Here is an 18776-nt window from a genome sequence, read left to right on the forward strand (position 1 = left end):
TAGGATGTGGACAGAGGAAGTAAAGACAAGACAATCGTTCACTTACAATTTTATTAAACCTAGATTTACCTGTCTTATTTTATGCTGCCAATTCACATGCTATCAGAAATTTCAGCTTCTGAAGTTGTGATTACAAGCTCATCACATTAAAATCTTGAGGTGTTCATGTCCAATTTTTTAACTAGGAAACTAGTATTTACGATCATAAAAATAGCATGTGAAGGCAGCCGCAGCACCTCAAAATATAAAGCTTCTTGAGGAGAGGACATTCCATCAATGTGCTGAATATGAGACAAACAGATGTCAAAGCATGAAAGAACCATTGAATGAAATGCTGTTGCCTGCATTAACAGTTCAACAGTGACTTTAGTTGTTCGTGACATCACAAGTAACTTGAGACGGCATTGAGAAGCTCCCTCCCTTTCAGGGTTTTTTCCTCCATGTGCTTCCCACCCTTGCCTCCTGCCTTACTCCCTTCAGTGGAACCACACTGTCCTCTCTCTCTCTCCCTCTCTCTCTTTCTCTATTGGGCCTAAACCTTTTAAATACTGGGATAAAAAGCAACACCTCAACCAAGAAAAGCTCTCAGAGAATGCTTCAACAGCACTGCCTTTGAGAAAACATTATTTAAAAGGGTGAGAGAGTCTTTTTTTCTTCTTCTGAGTATCTGTTGTATTGCCTGAGCACATGGGCTATAAAAGCTGTTGACAGGAAAGGCTTAATGGCTTAGAAGAGTTTTGTTAACAAAATGATAGCTTTGATTGTGTTCTATAATTAGCTGTTTTAATTGCTCTTTGATTACAATTAATCTGTATTTAAAGGGCTTTACTATAACAATTAAGAAAAATTGTCTGGTTGGACAGTTTTAATATTTGTTGTTACTCTCAATCATCCTACTACAGTGTGGTGAATATGGCTAAACAGGACTGAAGATAATAGCTTGTGTAAGTTGCAAAGTAAAATCTTTTTTTGTGCACCCTGGACATGGCGTTATGCAGGTCTCATATGTCCGATCGCAGCACTAATAACTCAAGCCAGATATAAAAGGCTGCTGGTTAATTTGGACTTGCACGTACTAGACATAAATGGTTAGAAATATAGGGCATATGAACATATTCATAAGTCTTTAATATGTTTTCTGTTGACTGAGAGCACCCACCCAATTATCTGCAAAAAGCAAACAAGTCACTCTTTTTTTGAAAGGTTTTTGTTTAGAATAGATTACATGCATGGGATGTTTCTTTTAGGCTTAACCATGACAATGTAGAAAATAATCTTGATGAACATATTGGTTAAATGTCGGTATATCATGCATTGTTCACATTCTCTTAGTTCTTCAATATGTTCCACAAAAAATTCTTCTAGATATTGCTAGGTAAAAGTGAATATATATAATGCTATTCAGTGATGCATATAAGTCCTCGCAGAATAAATTGGGACTTGAAGAAGACCTCAAAGTCTCCAAACATCCAAAAATTGTTGCGCAACCTGTAAGGGTACACCCTAAAGCACGCTAATGGATTGATTTAGTAAAGGCCTTTAAAGAGCAACTAGGTCATGTATTTGGGAAAAGAGACATCAAATGAACTTTGTAATGTCAGTTTAGTTATTCACTAGGCTCAGGGATATTTGCAAACTTTTCAAAGAAAGATTTTTGAAAACTCTGCTGTAAGGTTTGTAGAAATTTGTATTTTTTTGTCATTAGCATCATTCATCAGAATACACTTCGCTGTCTTATTGTATAATATGCCAAATTATAGGTTTTCCAAGTAGTATTCATGAAACAGTATAGTTACACAATACCTGGATGTTCACCTGCTGGGACTGAAGTTTGCAGTCCAAAATTGGAATCCCAAATGAGGCCATGGGAACTGTAACTGTAAGGCACTCTTTTCAAGTACGATTGTTACAGATACCAAGAATGTTGTTCTTCCTGGTTAATTTATACTTTTTATCTCCCAAGTGCATTATTGTTGTAGTTAATATTGTTAGTATGTAGCAGTCAGAGGACAATGGCAACATTTTAGATGCATGGTAATGTTTTATACTACACAACTGCCAGAGCCTATAAAGAAGTACTTTACCAATGATTGAGAAGTGTATTCCTCAACAAATTCAGCACATACTTTAAAAGTAGGTGATTTAGATGCAGCGTTTTAAAAACAAATTACAATGTACTTTCCTTATCCGCCATTGGCCAGCCAAGCAGATAGTCCCAACTTAACTTATGCCATTGGTTGTGCTAATGTTGATATGTCGGGTTGGTCAAGATGCACAACAGAGGAATGTATTGATAGCATGTGACGTGACATTAGTGGTTACACTTTTCAGTCTTCAAATGGCTTTTTTATAGCCTCTGCATGTACAATAAATTTACAATATGTTAACTTTAGCTTAAATGTTTTTTAATGCTAAAATTGAATATATATATATATATATATATATATATATATATATATATATATATATATATATAGGCTATATATATATATATATATATATATATATATATATACCATAAATACTGTAATATATAAATAATATTTTTTTTTTTGTGAAAGAAATTGACCAGAAATAACCACAGTTTAATTTTGTGAAGTTTGTGATGGTGAGAGCGTGACCTACAACATAATTTTTAAAAAAGCAATTTTATCTGTTGAATTCAGGTGAAGCACTTCCTGTTGTATTTTAATATTTGAAGCACGTAAAATTCTTGCTGGCTAGAGTGTGAAAAAAACATCACAGATAAATAGTCCCACAATATATGTCGACATACCACAGTTATCTGAAAGGAAAAGTAGAGGAAATCATTATCAGGTGGAAAATGAAAAGGAATGTGTCTAATTTTTTTAGAGGAGTTTTAAAGGCACAATGTTTACACTGATGTTGTGACCCACACAATTGATAAACCTCAAGTGGCTTCCGTAGCTCTTTTAAACGGATGTCCTGGACATATTGAATATACATGGCCACAGGCGTGGAAATGAGCATGCGGAGAGATCAGCGAGTGCATTGTGTGGTTTGCAACAATGACCAGAGCTGGTCTTTTACTTTAACTTCCACTGTTTGAGTCTTTAGGGTTTAAAAGTAAATTCATACTGATGTGGAAAACACGTTCTGTTAGTGTTATTATATTAGTCAAATTTACTACAAGTTCATTCGAGCCTGAATTTTGGCACGCATTGGCCTCACTATTTAGCTGAAGGGATCATATTATCTCATGGGAAATACTCTGGAAATTCAAGTATGGACAAGTAGACTACACTGATGTGTCTGCCATAAAAAGAGCATTTGAGCACTGTAATACACTTCTAGCCAAGGCCTTAAAATGGATAGCAATAGTGTGAGATGTTGACATACAGGCAGAGGGTCTATTGAGAATGAGAGTGGAACGACAGGAAATGGATGAAGGAATGCGAGTGGAATGGGTGGAGAGATGGTTGTTAAGCTCTGATGGTATAGTGGCTAAAGATAGTAGAGACGTTGGGAATATGCTAACCTGCCAAATCTTGTCCACAAACTATTTTTGCAACATAATAAATGTGATTTAAAGGTATTTGATCACAGTTTTTAATTAAGTACTTCCCAGTTGGTTTTGTTTGAGATCCATATTAGTGTGGGTAGCAATGTAGTACCAAAGTAGTATCATACTAAAGTAAAAAAAAGTAAATTATAATGAAATGAATGAAAATAAAATAATAAAACAATGTTATATTAAATATAATATAAAATAAAATGTTTCTACTTACAAAATAATATTTACATTATTTTCAAATAAAATACACTAGAGGTGAATTCAGGGTGATTGGGACACTTTGCCATTGAGATGACTTGGACAAAGTGTCCCAATCAACTTGAATTCACCACTACCATTTAAAAGTTTAAGGCTGCATTTATTTGATCAAAAATACAATAAAAATATTATTACACCGTTTGAATATATTTTAAAATGAAATTTATGTGATGGCAAAGCTGCTGATCCTTGTGTCACATGATCTTTCAGAAATCATTTTAACATGCTGATTTGGTGCTCAAGTTAAATTTCTTATTATTATCAATGTTGAAAACGGTTGTGCTGCTGAATATTTTTATAATTTTAATTTTAAGTTTTTAGGATTCTTTGATAAATAGAGAGTACAAAAGAACAGCATTTATTTGAAATATGCATAGTTTCTAAAGTAAATTAAAATGTTGATGTTTCGATGATTAACATTTCACTTCACAAAACACATTTAATTAAAGGCACAGTATGTAAGCTTTCACAGCTAGATGTCACTTATTCAAAACAATAGCAAAAGCATAGATTGATGACGCTGAATGAGCATGGAATTCTCAGCCGATGGACAGGATCGTTTTCATGGATGAGCTGATGTATTAAAGTTTTATTAACGTTAGGGGGTATGCAGCAGGTTCCTGTCGCTCCTTATGTTTTGTTGTTTGTTTATTTTACAATTAAAGTTACGTTTAACGTTCGCCTGTTACATTTGATCACTTAAATTCACATTATTTAATTGAAATAGCCACAAGTGCTGAATTACTAGAGGTCACTTTATTTGACGAATTAAAGTTGCTGGGTAACGCAGGTTACTTGGTCAAATCAATCGTACAAAAAATACATTTGAGTGTATTGAAAGTTATGTAAGTGACTGTGCGTTCGCTTGGGCTGGTGTGAGACACTTGTTGCACATTGCAACAAGGTAGCTCTATATTGGAATGCCATATTAATAATTAAAGCTAAATGACTTGTGTTGCTAAATGGCATGCAATTCATTTTGAGTACACTGTATTACTGTTACTAAAAATAAAGCTCTTTCTGATTATGCTATATGTTAGCCACTTGACAAAATAGTGTTGTCTGATTTACTTTTTGGGTAAACGTTACTTATGGTAAATCAAGAAAACAAGAGATTCAAGCACTAACAATGATTCGTTTTCTGTTGATGAAGGTGTTAGTTGCTCACCTGTCTAATAAAACATAATTATATTAAAGCGTCTTTGGAGTTTCCATGGTTTCTACAGATGTAAAACCAAAGAATAGAGAGTTGCACAGATATGATGTCATCAATAGCTAATTTCTCTGGATTTCAACATGATAGGAAACATATACACAAGTCAACAAAATATAGCATTGTTCATATTTTTTGGATCATTGTTTTTAATTTAAAAATCGTACATATTGTGCAGTATAGTATGTTAATTTGCCTTGTTGGTTTCGGATAAGGGTCATGTCATGTTCACCAACCATGGCATCTGCCTAATTTGGTTAGCTTCTACTAAGTTACAGTTGAATTTTCACCAAAATACTGCTATAATTGGATGGATAAAGTAAGCCATTTGACTAACTAACCTATTTGTGCATGATTATATGGTTAAATAATTATATAATTAGATTATAATCCCCTCCAGTCTGAAAGCTGAGAACAGTGTTTTATTTTACTAGGAGTAAAGGGTTAAAAGTTATTCAATGTCACAGCGCTCTTTGCTACCTTCCCCCACCTCTTTCTATTTTTTTTCTCTTTCTCCCAGCCCCTCAATGTCCCCACTACCCACCCTACATGTTTTAACTGAGTGCTAAGAAGTTTAAACAAATAACTCCAGTGACTCCCTGAGAGTTAAGTGGAAAGGTTGTCTTTGCCAAGTAAAATTTAGCATTTAAAATCAGATCCAGAGAAGGATTACAAACAGTCATCTAGTGCTGCATTGAGGAAAGCTGCCCCAGGTAACAGCCAATCTGGTCACACTAGTATTTCACACTTGATCAGGCAGTTATTGGGAGTGGTGCTGGGCACGTACGAGGTGGTCTTGTCGCAGAGAAGTTCTCTCTCTCCTCTTGTCTGTAAGTTGCCTTCAGGGTGAAATTCTTGGTGAATACACATTTGACATTTGCAGCTGACAAATGTAATTTATTGGGGATTCTTCCACGAAAAAGTTTTTGGTGTTCATTTGTAAAGACTTTGCCATGTAGAAATATTCAAATTAGAATCAGTTCCATGTCTTTCAAGTTGCTGGTTGATGAAACCATTGAGAAGTGATGAGTTATGTACTGTTTTAAGAGTAAATAGATCATGTTAACAAATGCTTCCCTTCTGGAATGTTGTCCAGTTGGTTTCAACCTATAGTTTACACATGACTCCAATGACTCGTGCCACCAGTAATGTGACATGACATATTGCTTTTAAAGCTCATGCAATACTCTTTGTTTAAATTGGTTTGTGCTATTGGTAACACTTTACTATATATTTTTACTCCAATTTCACTCCACAGTTTCTGTCAATTTAATGACAGATATTTTAAACAAAACAATTAAGAGGTTAAGTAAAATATAATATATTGGCTTATTTACTGCATATATTTAGCGAAAGAGTTTCATTTCTCTAGCGAACTAACAAGCTGTGGACACTGAATGACTTGCCTGAGGTAAATAATGTTACGTGACATTGTTTACAAGATGTTTTATTGACGTCTTTCGGTTGTTGAAACACTGATTGAGCGATTACACAAGATTTGATGCGTTTTATTAAGTACTGTCTTTTAACTTCAGATGTTCATACAAAATTATTTTATAACTGGTATTAAAAAGGAAGAGATGATCATGTTCACTCGCGCTCTGCGCGGCTGCTTGAACTGAGGCACCTATATATGCACAGCACATACATTTCCCAAATTCTTCTGGCCCAAGTACTGAAATTGGGCCAACTCTGGCACAAATGGTTCTGTTCTGGCAGCGGCAAAGGTCACGTGGGCCACATTTGGGCCACACACAGCAAGCCACAACTCACACTAAAACCGGCTTGATGTGTGTGGGCCAGATACGGCCCATGTTTTTTGCCGTTGCCAAAACTGAGATTCCCAGTTGAGGCCTGGATATGAATGATATCTGGTTAGTGATCTGTCACGGCACACTAAAGAGCGCCAAAATGACATGTATTGTTTGAATTTCATGATAAAATTGACAGAATTTGAAAGATTGCCCTTTGTTTCTTATCGAAAAGCAAAACGCGGAGCTTATTGCGTTTAGTGGTGGTTAATGGTGGTTAGGCTACAACGCTGTATTCATTGTGTACACATAAGACACACGAAAATCCACGGGACGTATCCCTAATTACTATTTAATCAAATGTCAAGGAAGAAAAATTTGTAGGGCAGGGCAGGGCAGCAGGGGCAGGTTAGGTATGCCATGAGAGTATCGCGATACTTGACGTGGGTGGTGTATTGCGTTTTTTTTGGTTCGGTTTGAATATCGATACACCCCTACATAACAGTCATAAATGCTGTGAAAAGTGTTGTTCATTTTTAGTTCAGAATGTATTAATAATGTGAACTAATTGAACCTTACATTTTTGTTTTATATATAATCAGAAACTCAAGCTAAGCCACCAATGCTATTTTTGAAAACTGCATATTTTGTATTATTATAGACTGTATTTATGACTTTTTTTGAATTAGCCGTCAATTCAAAATGTTTTTTGAAACATTATGTTCAATGTTTTTACGTTTTCATTTTATTTTTAGTTAAAATATTTTTATTTATAGCTTTATTTTAATTAATGAAAACAATTTTACTAACAATAACAATACTTATTTATTATGTACTTTAATTGTACATTTACATTGAACATTATCTATCAAATTTCTGTCAAATTATCAGGATTTAGATTACATATAAATTGTTGATGCCTTTAAATATAAGTGCTCAGGCTTTATAAGTTATTCAGTATTGTACAATCGACTCTTTATTTGATTGACTAGTATGAAAAAAAAGTCTTTTAGTAGTGAGTTTAAGCAAAAAAATAATGATTATGAGCTCGAGGAAATGCTTTCCACAAGATGCTTCCACAAGGCTTTATTATTGTTTAATTTTGTGCCTACAGGCATAGACATTAAAGAGTGTGCAATTCAGATACTTATATAACAGAATTACCATTCAACTTGATGGGTCAGACACTCTAATGACTTTTACCGTATAGGGGAATTCTGGCAGGCCACAGTACAAAATTTCAACATCTCAGGCTGCCAACTGAATGGTAAATCTTGGAAACAATATATATTGTCAATCCATTAGTCACATGAGGCTAATAAGAGTCACTTTTAATGATGTAAAGTCATATTTAGTTTTTATATATAATATTCTCATTTCATAACATTCCCTAAATCTCAGTTACTCTAGAGTTTTACATATAGCATATTTTATGTTTTAAACATCAGGCCTTTCCATTTTATAATGTTTTTCCTGTGTGTGAGGAAAGACCAAGGCGTGAATCACCATGTGCTGCCTGGCAGTATGTAATTATTACAACAAATCTTATCAAGTTTTTGAGTGTACAAGGTTGTGTTCGGAAAGCAGTTCAGGAACCACAGCTGGCAGGAGCTGCTGGAAAACTTCCAAACCTCCGAAGCTTGAGCCACGTATTCAAACTTGTGGGCTGAATGCGACTGTGAATTTCATATCCAACAGCAATTCACCTTGTTGCTTCTTCCCACAGCATTTCACAGGGTCTCATAAACACACTGATCTTATATTTGTTTACATATTTCTGATTCACCCTGGCATTGGAAAGAGATTTTTCCATTTACACTTTCTTACGTGTTTGAGACACTGTGCGATAATTCGCATATACACGGCAAGAAACATTCTCAGTAGAGCTGTTTGAGTCACATGCTGTTATTTTTGTACGTATGTGACCATTATTCCTGCCATATGGAATAGATCCCACTGATTTCAACATCTGAACCATCAGTAGTTTGCAAGCCTCTACTGAGTTAATGTATAACAGTGATGACCCGACTGATGTCAGTCATAATAATAGAGTGCAGATGTACTTTTCAATCAATACTGTACACACACACCCATACCTCCATTTGGGTTATTATATTTAGCTAAAACATATTACAGCTTGTTGCCAAAGCAACGTTTATTATTTTCATTTAGTTCAACTTAACATACTAAAATAACTAAAACTGAAATAAAATGTATTTTAAAAAAGCTATTACACTAAAATAACACCCCCTTCTAACAGTTTCGAATGCCAAAGGTAGCCTCTCTCCAGAGGCAGTTCCGGACACTCTTGTCAGTCAGAAAAGGTTGGAATTTGGGATGAGTGTCATAAACAAAAAGCATACTAATCTTCCAGAGTTTTGATGTACACAATGGCTGTACAGTTACGCAATCACTAAAAAAGGGCACACAAGTTTTTTAAGTCGAACATTAATTCTCTTAGTTCATCAATGAATTTACGCACACAGAGAACGGCATGTTCAACAGTTTGCCTAAAAGTGTGATTTTTGACACGGCCGTCACATCAGTTCTTAAAAAGCTCTCTCAGAAGCTTGTTTCTTTATATATGATCATTTACACATGCAGTTGAAAAGGCAGGAATCCAAAATAAACCTACAGAATTCCTGGCACTCTTATGCTCTCTTGGGCTCTTTTTTTATTCTTGAAACATGAGTCCCTCTAGAACCAGTCACAATAGAGGTGGTGAGAAATCGACACATGGACCTCATGTTTCCTGGACACTAAGCTACATCTTGACAGTTCTCACAGTTCCTCATAGGGTAACTTTCAGGAAAATTATGGATTCTATATAGAAGACAGGATATGAAGACAGAGTCAAAGAGGGCATTTAATAGTCCTCAGGTGGCTCCTCTAAAATAGATCTGTGGTCGCTTCAAAGTCATTGTAAATATTATCCAATGTCGCCTAGAATAGACATCTACACAACCAGTTAAGAGACTGTTTTGACTGTGTGATTTGGTTCTGTGTAAATGATGCAGACTTCTTTGTTGTTATCAAAACATAGTAGCTATTACTGTTCAATAGTTTGGGGTCAGTAATTTATAAAAAAAAAGACTATGCTGCTTCAGATGCCTCACAATATGTGATATTATTTTGTACTGGTTTAGTCAAACTGCTTTTATTTATTTATTTTCTTGCAGATCTACTTTAGAGAAAACCCTTCACTTCACACTTCACAAGTTTCACTGCTCAAAAGAGAAAAAGTAAGAAACTATACATCATGGAACTTCAGAAACTAACAAACGGTCACCACCATGAATTTCAACATCTTGAGGACGGGTACGTGTCGTTTATTAGTAGTGATTTTGCTTTTAAAACGAAATTATACGCTTGTCTCTAAATCTGTCATCTATTTTCTGTCGCCTTGCAAATGCATGCTAAAAGCAAAGCAAACACACTAGTCAGTTGCTTCACCGTCTCTAGAAAAAAACACCACAGTCTTAAGCAAAGTTACATTTATTTTTAAGTGAATATTTGGGTGAACTTAAAATGAACCTAAATGGAAAATGTGAGCATTGCAACATCACTAAAATATTTTTTTTTCCTGGGAGTGAGAAATTTAGCAGCTCACCACAGCATAGCCTTCACCTCATTAGCACACATAAATAACCTTGGATTTATCACATTAATGCATTCCATACAGGTTGAACAAATCGGCTGTGTTAACTGTTAAACAACAATATAATAAATGACACCTTGATATATTTTCTTATCACATGACAACAACTGGGCCTGGGTTGTTTAGATTTTGGATTGTTTAGATCTCTTTGTATCATTTTAATGGCTGTTTTGTAAGGCAAAAGGCAAAAATGATTGTATTAACCTAAACCCCATGCGGCTTTGCTATACATTTACTTACACAGTTCATTTGAAGCGTCATAATTGAGTACCTGGTAATTGTTGCATTTCTAAAGTGTTACATTTGTCTATTTGTTTTAGAGAGTCACCTGAACGAGAGGAGTTTTTACCACACAAGAGTGATGGAGGAAAACCCCCTCAGTTTACAGATGTGAGTGCAGAAATAAAATTCCATTCCATCCAGATCATATTAATAAAGCATCCAACCATTCAACTAGTTATTTCCATAGTCTTTTTTCCCACTTGCTTTCCCTCTTATTGTCTCTGTCTTTTTTTCTGCAAGTTTGAAGGAAAGACATCATTTGGAATGTCTGTCTTCAACCTTAGCAATGCCATCATGGGTAGTGGGATTCTGGGACTGTCCTATGCCATGTCAAACACTGGTCTCGTCCTCTTTCTGTGAGTATCCCATATTTCACCTCATGTTCACAACTAACCACAAAGTAAATGCCCTGGAGGTCTGCAGAGTATGTAGTTTTATGACATCTCTAACCATTTGAATGATCAGTAACTATATCTAATGAACATACAATACTTTGATTGCTTACTTTCTTCATTTTAAATGCACATTTTCAACTAGAGAATTTACTCGAGATAAATGTTCATTACACTTGTTCTTTTGTCATGTATTAATGTGACAGACATTATCTTGTTCATTTACTGTTTATAATTCATGTTTTCTGCTTTTTTTAAAAGAGTCTTGTTGACCTGCATTGCTGTCTTATCATCATACTCTGTCCATCTTCTGCTGAGGAGCGCAGGGGTTGTGGGTACGACCAATTCAGAAGTTTTTGTGTTTATGTTAAAAGATTAGTTCACTTAAGAATTCAAATTTCCTGATTTTTTTTTTCTCACCCTCATGTCATCCAAGATGTTTATGTCTTTCTTTCTTCAGTCAAAAAGAAATAAAGGTTTTTGAATAAACCATTCCAGGATTTTTCTCCATATAGTGGACTTCAACGGGAACCAACGAAGGTCCAAACAGCCTCAAATGGCTAGATCACAGCTGAGGAATAAGGGTCTTATCCAGTGAAACGATTGGCCATTTTCGGACAAAAAAAAGAAAAATCTATATACTTTTTACTATATCCGCTGTGATGCGCCACACATTACGTACGTACGCTTGTTTCTGGTTCAAAAAGTTTGGGTAGGGCGAAAAACTCATCCCATTTTCTCCTCCAACTTTAAATTGTCCGACATAGAAACTGCAATTTGGACCTTCAGCCCATTGATTTCCGTTGAAGTCTACTAAAGAAGAAAAATCCTGGAATATTTTACTCAAAAACCTTAATTTCTTTTCGACCGAAGAAAGAAAGCCATAAACATCTTGGATGAGACTTTTACAATTGCTCATGACACCAATACTTTCATTATATGTCATATTGACTGTACTCTGCACAGCATATTGAGTGAAAATTGTAATTAAAAAAAATCAATGAAATAAAAAAATGTAATCTTAAATTTCAGAATGTCTCAGTCGTTATCACGTCATGCTTTTAATTTAATGACAATGATGAATTATTGATTGACTGAAAGCTTTCAACAAGCTTTCTAAAGCTTTTTGTTTATTTCCAGGTTGTAATTAGATTTTAAATGCAGTATTTTCAATGTGGTGTCAGACTTTTGGAACCCAATACATATGAGATTAGCGTTAGTTCATCAGGCTAAATCATGAATCACTAATCTGTAATATTGTCTCTGCAGGTATTCGTGCTTATGAACAACTGGGTAAACGAGCGTTTGGACACCCGGGAAAAATACTGGCAGCTCTTGTCATAACATTACACAACATTGGTGGTAAGTTGGACTTTTGGCTTGGTTCTGATCTCATTTTCAAACTCCTTTTTTATCTCTGTATCTTTTCTCTTACTTTTTCCTTAAGCGGTCCAGTTACACTGATTTGTTATTTTTATCCATTAGATTTAAATAGTATCTCTCTATTATTTGAAGAATGTATATTCATAAAGGCTTTTAAAGTAGGCTATTATAAAGCCTTTAAAAATACAGTGATGTGATTTAGGAGCACTCCTTGAGTCTCATGAGGAATAATATGTTGCGCATAGAAAGAATGTTAGCAGGACTGTGTTACATAACCTTCCCTCTCCGACTAACAAATGTTTTGTCCTGTCAAACAGTATTGTAATACATTTGTGATGCTTTTGGCGCCTCTAAACTTGGAAAGAGTCACATCTTCTAAAGTATACAATGTTGCAGTGCAAAACTGCATTATTTTTCGTAACTCATATTAAATATTGCTATGTTAACAATTATAAAATATGTAGCCTACATCTGCCATTTAGATGAGTGTCAGTTCAACCAAACTGATGTATCTGTCTGTTTTTCTTTCAGCAATGTCTAGCTACCTCTTCATTGTGAAGTATGAATTACCTCTGGTTATTCAGGCTTTCCTTGGCCTTCAGCACAGCAGTGGGTGAGAAACACAATAATTTGTTTGTTTCTCCCCGTGTTCTCCTAATGAGTCTTAATCTAGCCAAGAATTAGATCAAATGTTTGGGTCATCCAAGGTAACTTTGCATTCCAACCTCAGAGCAATCCAAGTCCTCCAACTGTTGTTAAAAATACATAAACACTTGCAGTGTTCCTTGCAGTAGGTGATACGGCTACCTTATTCTCTCTCTCTCTCTCTCTCTCTCTCTCTCTCTCTCTCTCTCTCTCTCTCTCTCTCTCTCTCTCTCTCTCTCTCTCTTTCTCTCTCTCTCTTGCTTATAGTGAGTGGTTCCTGAATGGCAACTATCTGATCGTCATTGTGTCCATTTGCGTCATCTTGCCACTTGCCCTGATGAAACAGCTTGGTAAGCAATTTTCCTTTGTGCTGGTTGTGAATTCATCCCCTACTCTTCTATTTGCTTGTCACATTGCCAGTTTTCATAATATTGTCCTCCACTCACTTGTAAAACACAATCTGCTTTACTCCTTTTCTGTAGAGTCCTGAGGTATATCCAGAGTGATCTTTATGATGTCTTAAAGAACATTTTGTGTCTGGTTTAGACTTTTTTTCAAGTTTTGAAATCTACAGATCTAATTTTTGTTAAGAGCACTGGTTTGTAACCCAAAACAAATCGAAACAAACAACTGTTGCTAGAATCAAGTCAAGTTAAATTAAAGGTGCAGTAAGCGATTTGAGAAAAGCCGTTGGATCAGATCGGGCACTAAAACACACTTATAGCCTATCACCATTAAGGGGCGTATACAATCATTAAGGGGGAGGTACCCATGTTGCATAGTGTGTTTGGGGGTGGAGCTATCAAGATAGGGCTGTGATCCTTTTGGGTAGGGGCATGTTTGTTTTGGTGATTTTTTAAATATCAACAGCATTTCTCAGAAATTGGTTACTGCATCTTTAATTTGTATAGCGCTTTTCAAAATACACATTGTTAAAAAATCATGATGTTAATGTTTAAATATATCTTTGTATCTTCAAGCCTAATAGTCGTATTTAGCAGCTTAGAGCATGGGCGAGAATCTAATTTATAGTAATATAGTTTACATTTTGTGTAATAATGTCTGTTGTTTGTTGCAGGATACCTGGGCTACACCAGTGGCTTCTCTCTGACATGTATGGTTTTCTTCCTGATCTCAGTAAGTGTTGATGCTGTGGTCTGTGTGTGGTCTTTGGAGAAAAGATCAAAAGGTTACTCAAAACCTCTCTAGTTTAACTCTATCTTTTCAACTATTTATAATTGTTTTATGTTTGTGTCCTAGGTCATCTATAAGAAGTTCAATATCCCGTGTCCTTTCGATGGTTTTACCAACCACACTGCTGAAAACATAACTATTGATGGGGAATGTGAAGCTAAATACTTCACCATCAACCAGCAGGTAAGGAAGGGTCTCCATCATTGCAAGAGGAAGTATCATTTATAACCCTGTATGACCTGCACCCCAAGTCGACAGGCTATTATCATTATAGCTCTGAACAGACAGGAAATGCTTAGTACCTAGACGGAAATACTGTTACCAGGCAACTAGTTTCAGTACGATGAAATATGTGTGAGGTTGCCTCACTGCATGAGATCAGACATGGCTTCATGTAATTTTTTATTTACTCTGTCTTGCAGACAGCCTACACGGTTCCCATCTTGGCCTTCGCCTTTGTATGCCACCCTGAGGTGCTGCCGATCTACACTGAGCTGCGCAAGTACGTTAAGAATGCACATGCTCTCTGAAAGATCATGTGACACTCAATACTAGTAATTCAGCTTTGCCATCACAGGAATAAATTACATTTTAAAATATAATACAACTGATTCAAATTCAAATTGTAGTTATATACAGCACAACATTGCTGTGTTTGTGATTAAATAAATGACTTGGTGAGCGTAAGAGACATCCTATAAAATCATTAAAGATCTTACTGAACCCAAACTTTTAAAAGGTAGTGTGTGTGTTATATACATACATACATACATGCATGTAAATGAATTACAAAATGTCTGTATTTCTTTGTTCCAAGAAGGAAAAGATGAGTCAAAAGTAAATCTCCCTTATTATTGTTGTTTTGACACTTTTAGTCCAACAAAGAGACGCATGCAGGCCATTGCCAACGTGTCCATCCTGGGGATGTTTGTCATGTATCTGCTCACTGCCATCTTTGGCTACCTCACCTTTTATTGTAAGCGCTTTGGATTTTAAAATAAAAATGATGTTCAATGCTGCATGCCAGCCATAAAATTGTACCCTTTCAGATGCTATCCATACTATATTACCACAAAGACAATCATTTCTTCTATTAAAAGAAAAGGAAATGTAATCATTGAAAATGATTGTGTTTTAACAACATGACTTTAGAGGTTAGGCATCACTGATGCTATCTGATTACAGGCCATACTTAATAATAAATGAGTGGTTTAACTTGTATTATAGAACCTACATCTGTGAAATATGCGTGTAATTTAAGCTCAAATTATCTCTTTCTCAGTAAACACGGAAGCAGAACTTTTACACACCTACAGCAAGGTGGATCCTCTGGACACGCTCATCCTGTGTGTGCGTGTGGCCGTCCTGGTGGCCGTGACTCTGACTGTTCCTGTTGTGCTCTTCCCGGTAATGAAACCCTATATTGAATGTGGTTATATGGTGATATCTGACTAGCTTTCAATTTCTTAGATAAAACTATGTTGTAGCATATTGTCAAAAGTTGATACTCCATCCAAAAATGAATATTCTCTCATCATTTATTCACCATCATGCTGTCTCGGATGTAGAGGCTATGAACAGAATCAGTTATTTTTAAAAAAAATTAATCCATATAATGGAAGTGTACGGGATCTTTAAAAACCACACAAAGTGAACCATGACAAGTTGATGTTCCTTAGTTTTCACTTCAGGAGACACTGATTAATCAACTGGGGTCTTATGGATTACCGTCATGTTCACTTTGTATGGTTTTTGAAGCGTCAACTTTGGGGTTCCTATACACTTGCATTACATGAACTCTCAGGCACTGATTATTTTTCTAAAAATGTTTGTTTCTGTTCATCAGAAGAAAGAAAGCCATATGCATGGGACGGCATTATTGGGTGGAGTATCCCTTTGTTGTTGTTTTTTATGCATAGCGGATGTGTTAATTATTTTGATTTCTTTGTCGTTTGTCGTTTTAAATTTTCTTTTAGATTCGCAGAGCTCTTCTTCAGCTTCTGTTCCCTGATAAGCCCTTCCATTGGGTGCGTCACATCTCTATTGCATTGTGTCTCCTTTTTGTTGTCAATCTGCTCGTCATTTTTGTGCCCAACATTCGTGATATTTTCGGCATCATAGGTGAGTAAAATGTACACCTAAAGATAATACTAGCGCAATGCAGCAAAAGAACATTATTGTATGTCAATAGTTGCATGATAATCTAATAAACATAAAAATACACATCTCTCACAAATATTTCGTAGAATAATCAGTTTGTAATAAAAACAAATCTATTGAATAAATTCATGTACATTTATAATATTTCTCCTACTGTTTATTTGCATAAAGTTGAGTTCTGCTCATTAGCAGCTATAAATTGTTAGACATCACAATTCCTCATTCAGTTATTTCAATGATGTCAGCAGGATTACGGAAGCAATAAGGTACGAGAGGCTGCAACCCCTTCAGCCGTTTCTTATTCACGATACAGCACTTGCCTCAAGTACCTTATTGCTTTTATAAAATGGTGACCACACAACAAAAAATAAATATTAAAGTGAAAAAAATATGTATTAGTGCAACTTTCATGAAGTCAAATCACTAAAAGCCTTCCTTCCGCTAGAATAAAATAGTCCCTGACTGGGAACAGCAACAACTTTCCAATGTGTAATATGCATGAAAGCTCAAATAAAAACTACATAGGAACTGCAGTGTTGCACAGTGATAAAAAAAAAAGTTGGGTGAGGAGGTCATAGCCGTGTTTTATCATGAATAAAATCAGAATCAAGGATTGGATCTAAATTATATAATCACGTCTGCATTTTGAATGCTGGGGATTGTAAATTTGTATGTCAATAGTTAAATTTACTTAGAGGTTTGGTCACATTTACACTTGTTCGATGAATTTTCATGGGCGAAATCCAGTAATTTCAATAACAAACCACACGATTTTTAAATTAAGATTTTTCTGTGAAGATTTCGCAGCGGATCTAGGATGGATTCGCCGCCTTGACCAACAGAAGGTTAATGAAAGTGCATGGTTTAAAAGGGACTTCTGTGTAAGACAATAGACAATGGAACGTTTTGGGCCGAAGTTTTGCTAATGTGACCGCACCTTAAGCTTAAACTTCCAGTAGAAGTTTCATTTAGTTTTTGTTCATTTCATAGGTGCAACCTCTGCTCCAAGCTTGATCTTCATCCTCCCGGGTCTTTTTTACATCCGAATCGTTTCCACCGAGCAAGAGCCAATGAACTCAAGACCAAAAATTCAGGCGAGTCTTAAACTTTCCCAATTTGGAATCAATGTGGTGTACATCTAAATCACAAGAGAATTTGATTTAATGCAGTCAGATGTTCGTTAGTCATGAAAAGTATCTTCTCTTGCTCTTGTGTTACAGGCTGCCTGCTTCACTGCTCTAGGCTTCATCTTTATGAGCATGAGCTTGACGTTTATCGCACTGGATTGGGTCTACGGAGAGAATCGAAGTGGAGGAGGGCACTGATCTTCAACCACAAAACTGTAAGGGTCCAAAAAGCCTTTGAGGAACATCACCACCCCTTCTCTTTCCTGAATGTGAGAGAATCCAAAACATCACTTAGGCTGGACCCAACTCACCTCAGATCTGTTACCCCGCTGAGTAAGGAAAAGGACTGATGTCCTGCCATCTTTAAAATTAAAATGGATAAATCCTATGATGTTTCTTCATGGTGGAGGATTTCTGGGGGACACAGAAATGTCATGCCATTTTGAGGCTGCTTCTACAATCAGGCTTTATAACGATAAATTATGTTTGTGTTGTAGATGGAAGCCCTCTAAATAGCTTTAGAATAATGCTAAAAGATACAGCACATGCCAAAATAAATAACTGGAGGGGTTTGTTTTATTGTCTGATGGAGACAATATCATCTGACCTACCATCAGACCCATCATCTGGTCTTTTGTCCCATCAAATGCAAGCCACAGACCCGGAGTGCAATACTTAGGAAACTGAAACACATTCTCTTTCTTTAGTTTGTTCATCCAAAAATGTTGCGATAAGAAAATTCAACATCATCTCAGAATGGCTGCAGACCTGAACTGAATCTGTCAGCGTCGTTGTCTTTTGTTTTTTTTTTGTTTCTTATCCGAGAACCAAATTTATGAAATTCAAGCTCAGAGAAAAAAAAAATATTTGAGATAAAAATATTCATTAAATATTGTGTGATAAAAACTGCACTACAGTTAAAAAGACAATCAGCTTTATACTATTTCAGTTTTTTTCCCCCTGCTGGATATAATTTACTTTGTCAAACAAATGTAAGGTACGTACAGTTGCAATATTTTTTGTGGTGTAATGGCATCTGTTGTTTCAGTTGAGGAACCAGTGGATAGCTACAATTAAGGTGCTTACGTTGCTTACATCACTGTGATGCATCTAATGCAAACAAAACCTAACCTGTGAATTCATTTATTTATGCCATATTCCCATCGATCAGTCACAAT

The 18776-nt window shown here is 35.7% G+C and overlaps 1 protein-coding gene across 2 annotated transcripts; it reads left to right on the forward strand.

The window, feature by feature from the left end:
• Positions 1-494: 494 nt before the first annotated feature.
• On the forward strand, positions 495-18308 carry slc38a5b (solute carrier family 38 member 5b). Of its 2 annotated transcripts, none has more exons than XM_039658085.2 (16): positions 495-635; positions 9937-10075; positions 10736-10805; positions 10938-11053; positions 11351-11424; positions 12359-12451; positions 13004-13085; positions 13385-13467; positions 14196-14254; positions 14378-14494; positions 14734-14813; positions 15187-15287; positions 15594-15718; positions 16288-16432; positions 17462-17565; positions 17692-18308. In XM_039658085.2, the coding sequence occupies exons 2-16, from the start codon at positions 10017-10019 to the stop codon at positions 17794-17796; spliced, it is 1413 nt and encodes a 470-aa protein (XP_039514019.2). In that variant the 5' UTR covers positions 495-635; positions 9937-10016; the 3' UTR covers positions 17797-18308. The 2 variants fall into 2 exon arrangements, with proteins under 2 accessions (XP_039514019.2, XP_039514021.2); XM_039658087.2 differs by lacking the exon at positions 495-635 and adding an exon at positions 5701-5719.
• Positions 18309-18776: the final 468 nt, after the last annotated feature.

Source organism: Pimephales promelas, chromosome 14, assembly GCF_988280905.1.
Source record: "Pimephales promelas chromosome 14, fPimPro1.hap1.1, whole genome shotgun sequence".
Taxonomy (NCBI): domain Eukaryota; kingdom Metazoa; phylum Chordata; class Actinopteri; order Cypriniformes; family Leuciscidae; genus Pimephales; species Pimephales promelas.

Bases quoted from the DNA above. Each gene is read 5' to 3' on its own strand.
- slc38a5b (XM_039658085.2), top strand. From the start codon at position 10,017: ATGGAACTTCAGAAACTAACAAACGGTCACCACCATGAATTTCAACAT. The intron at 10,806-10,937 runs GTGAGTGCAGAA...TTTTTCTGCAAG, and splicing joins AACCCCCTCAGTTTACAGAT to TTTGAAGGAAAGACATCATT. The intron at 14,255-14,377 runs GTAAGTGTTGAT...TTTGTGTCCTAG, and splicing joins TGGTTTTCTTCCTGATCTCA to GTCATCTATAAGAAGTTCAA.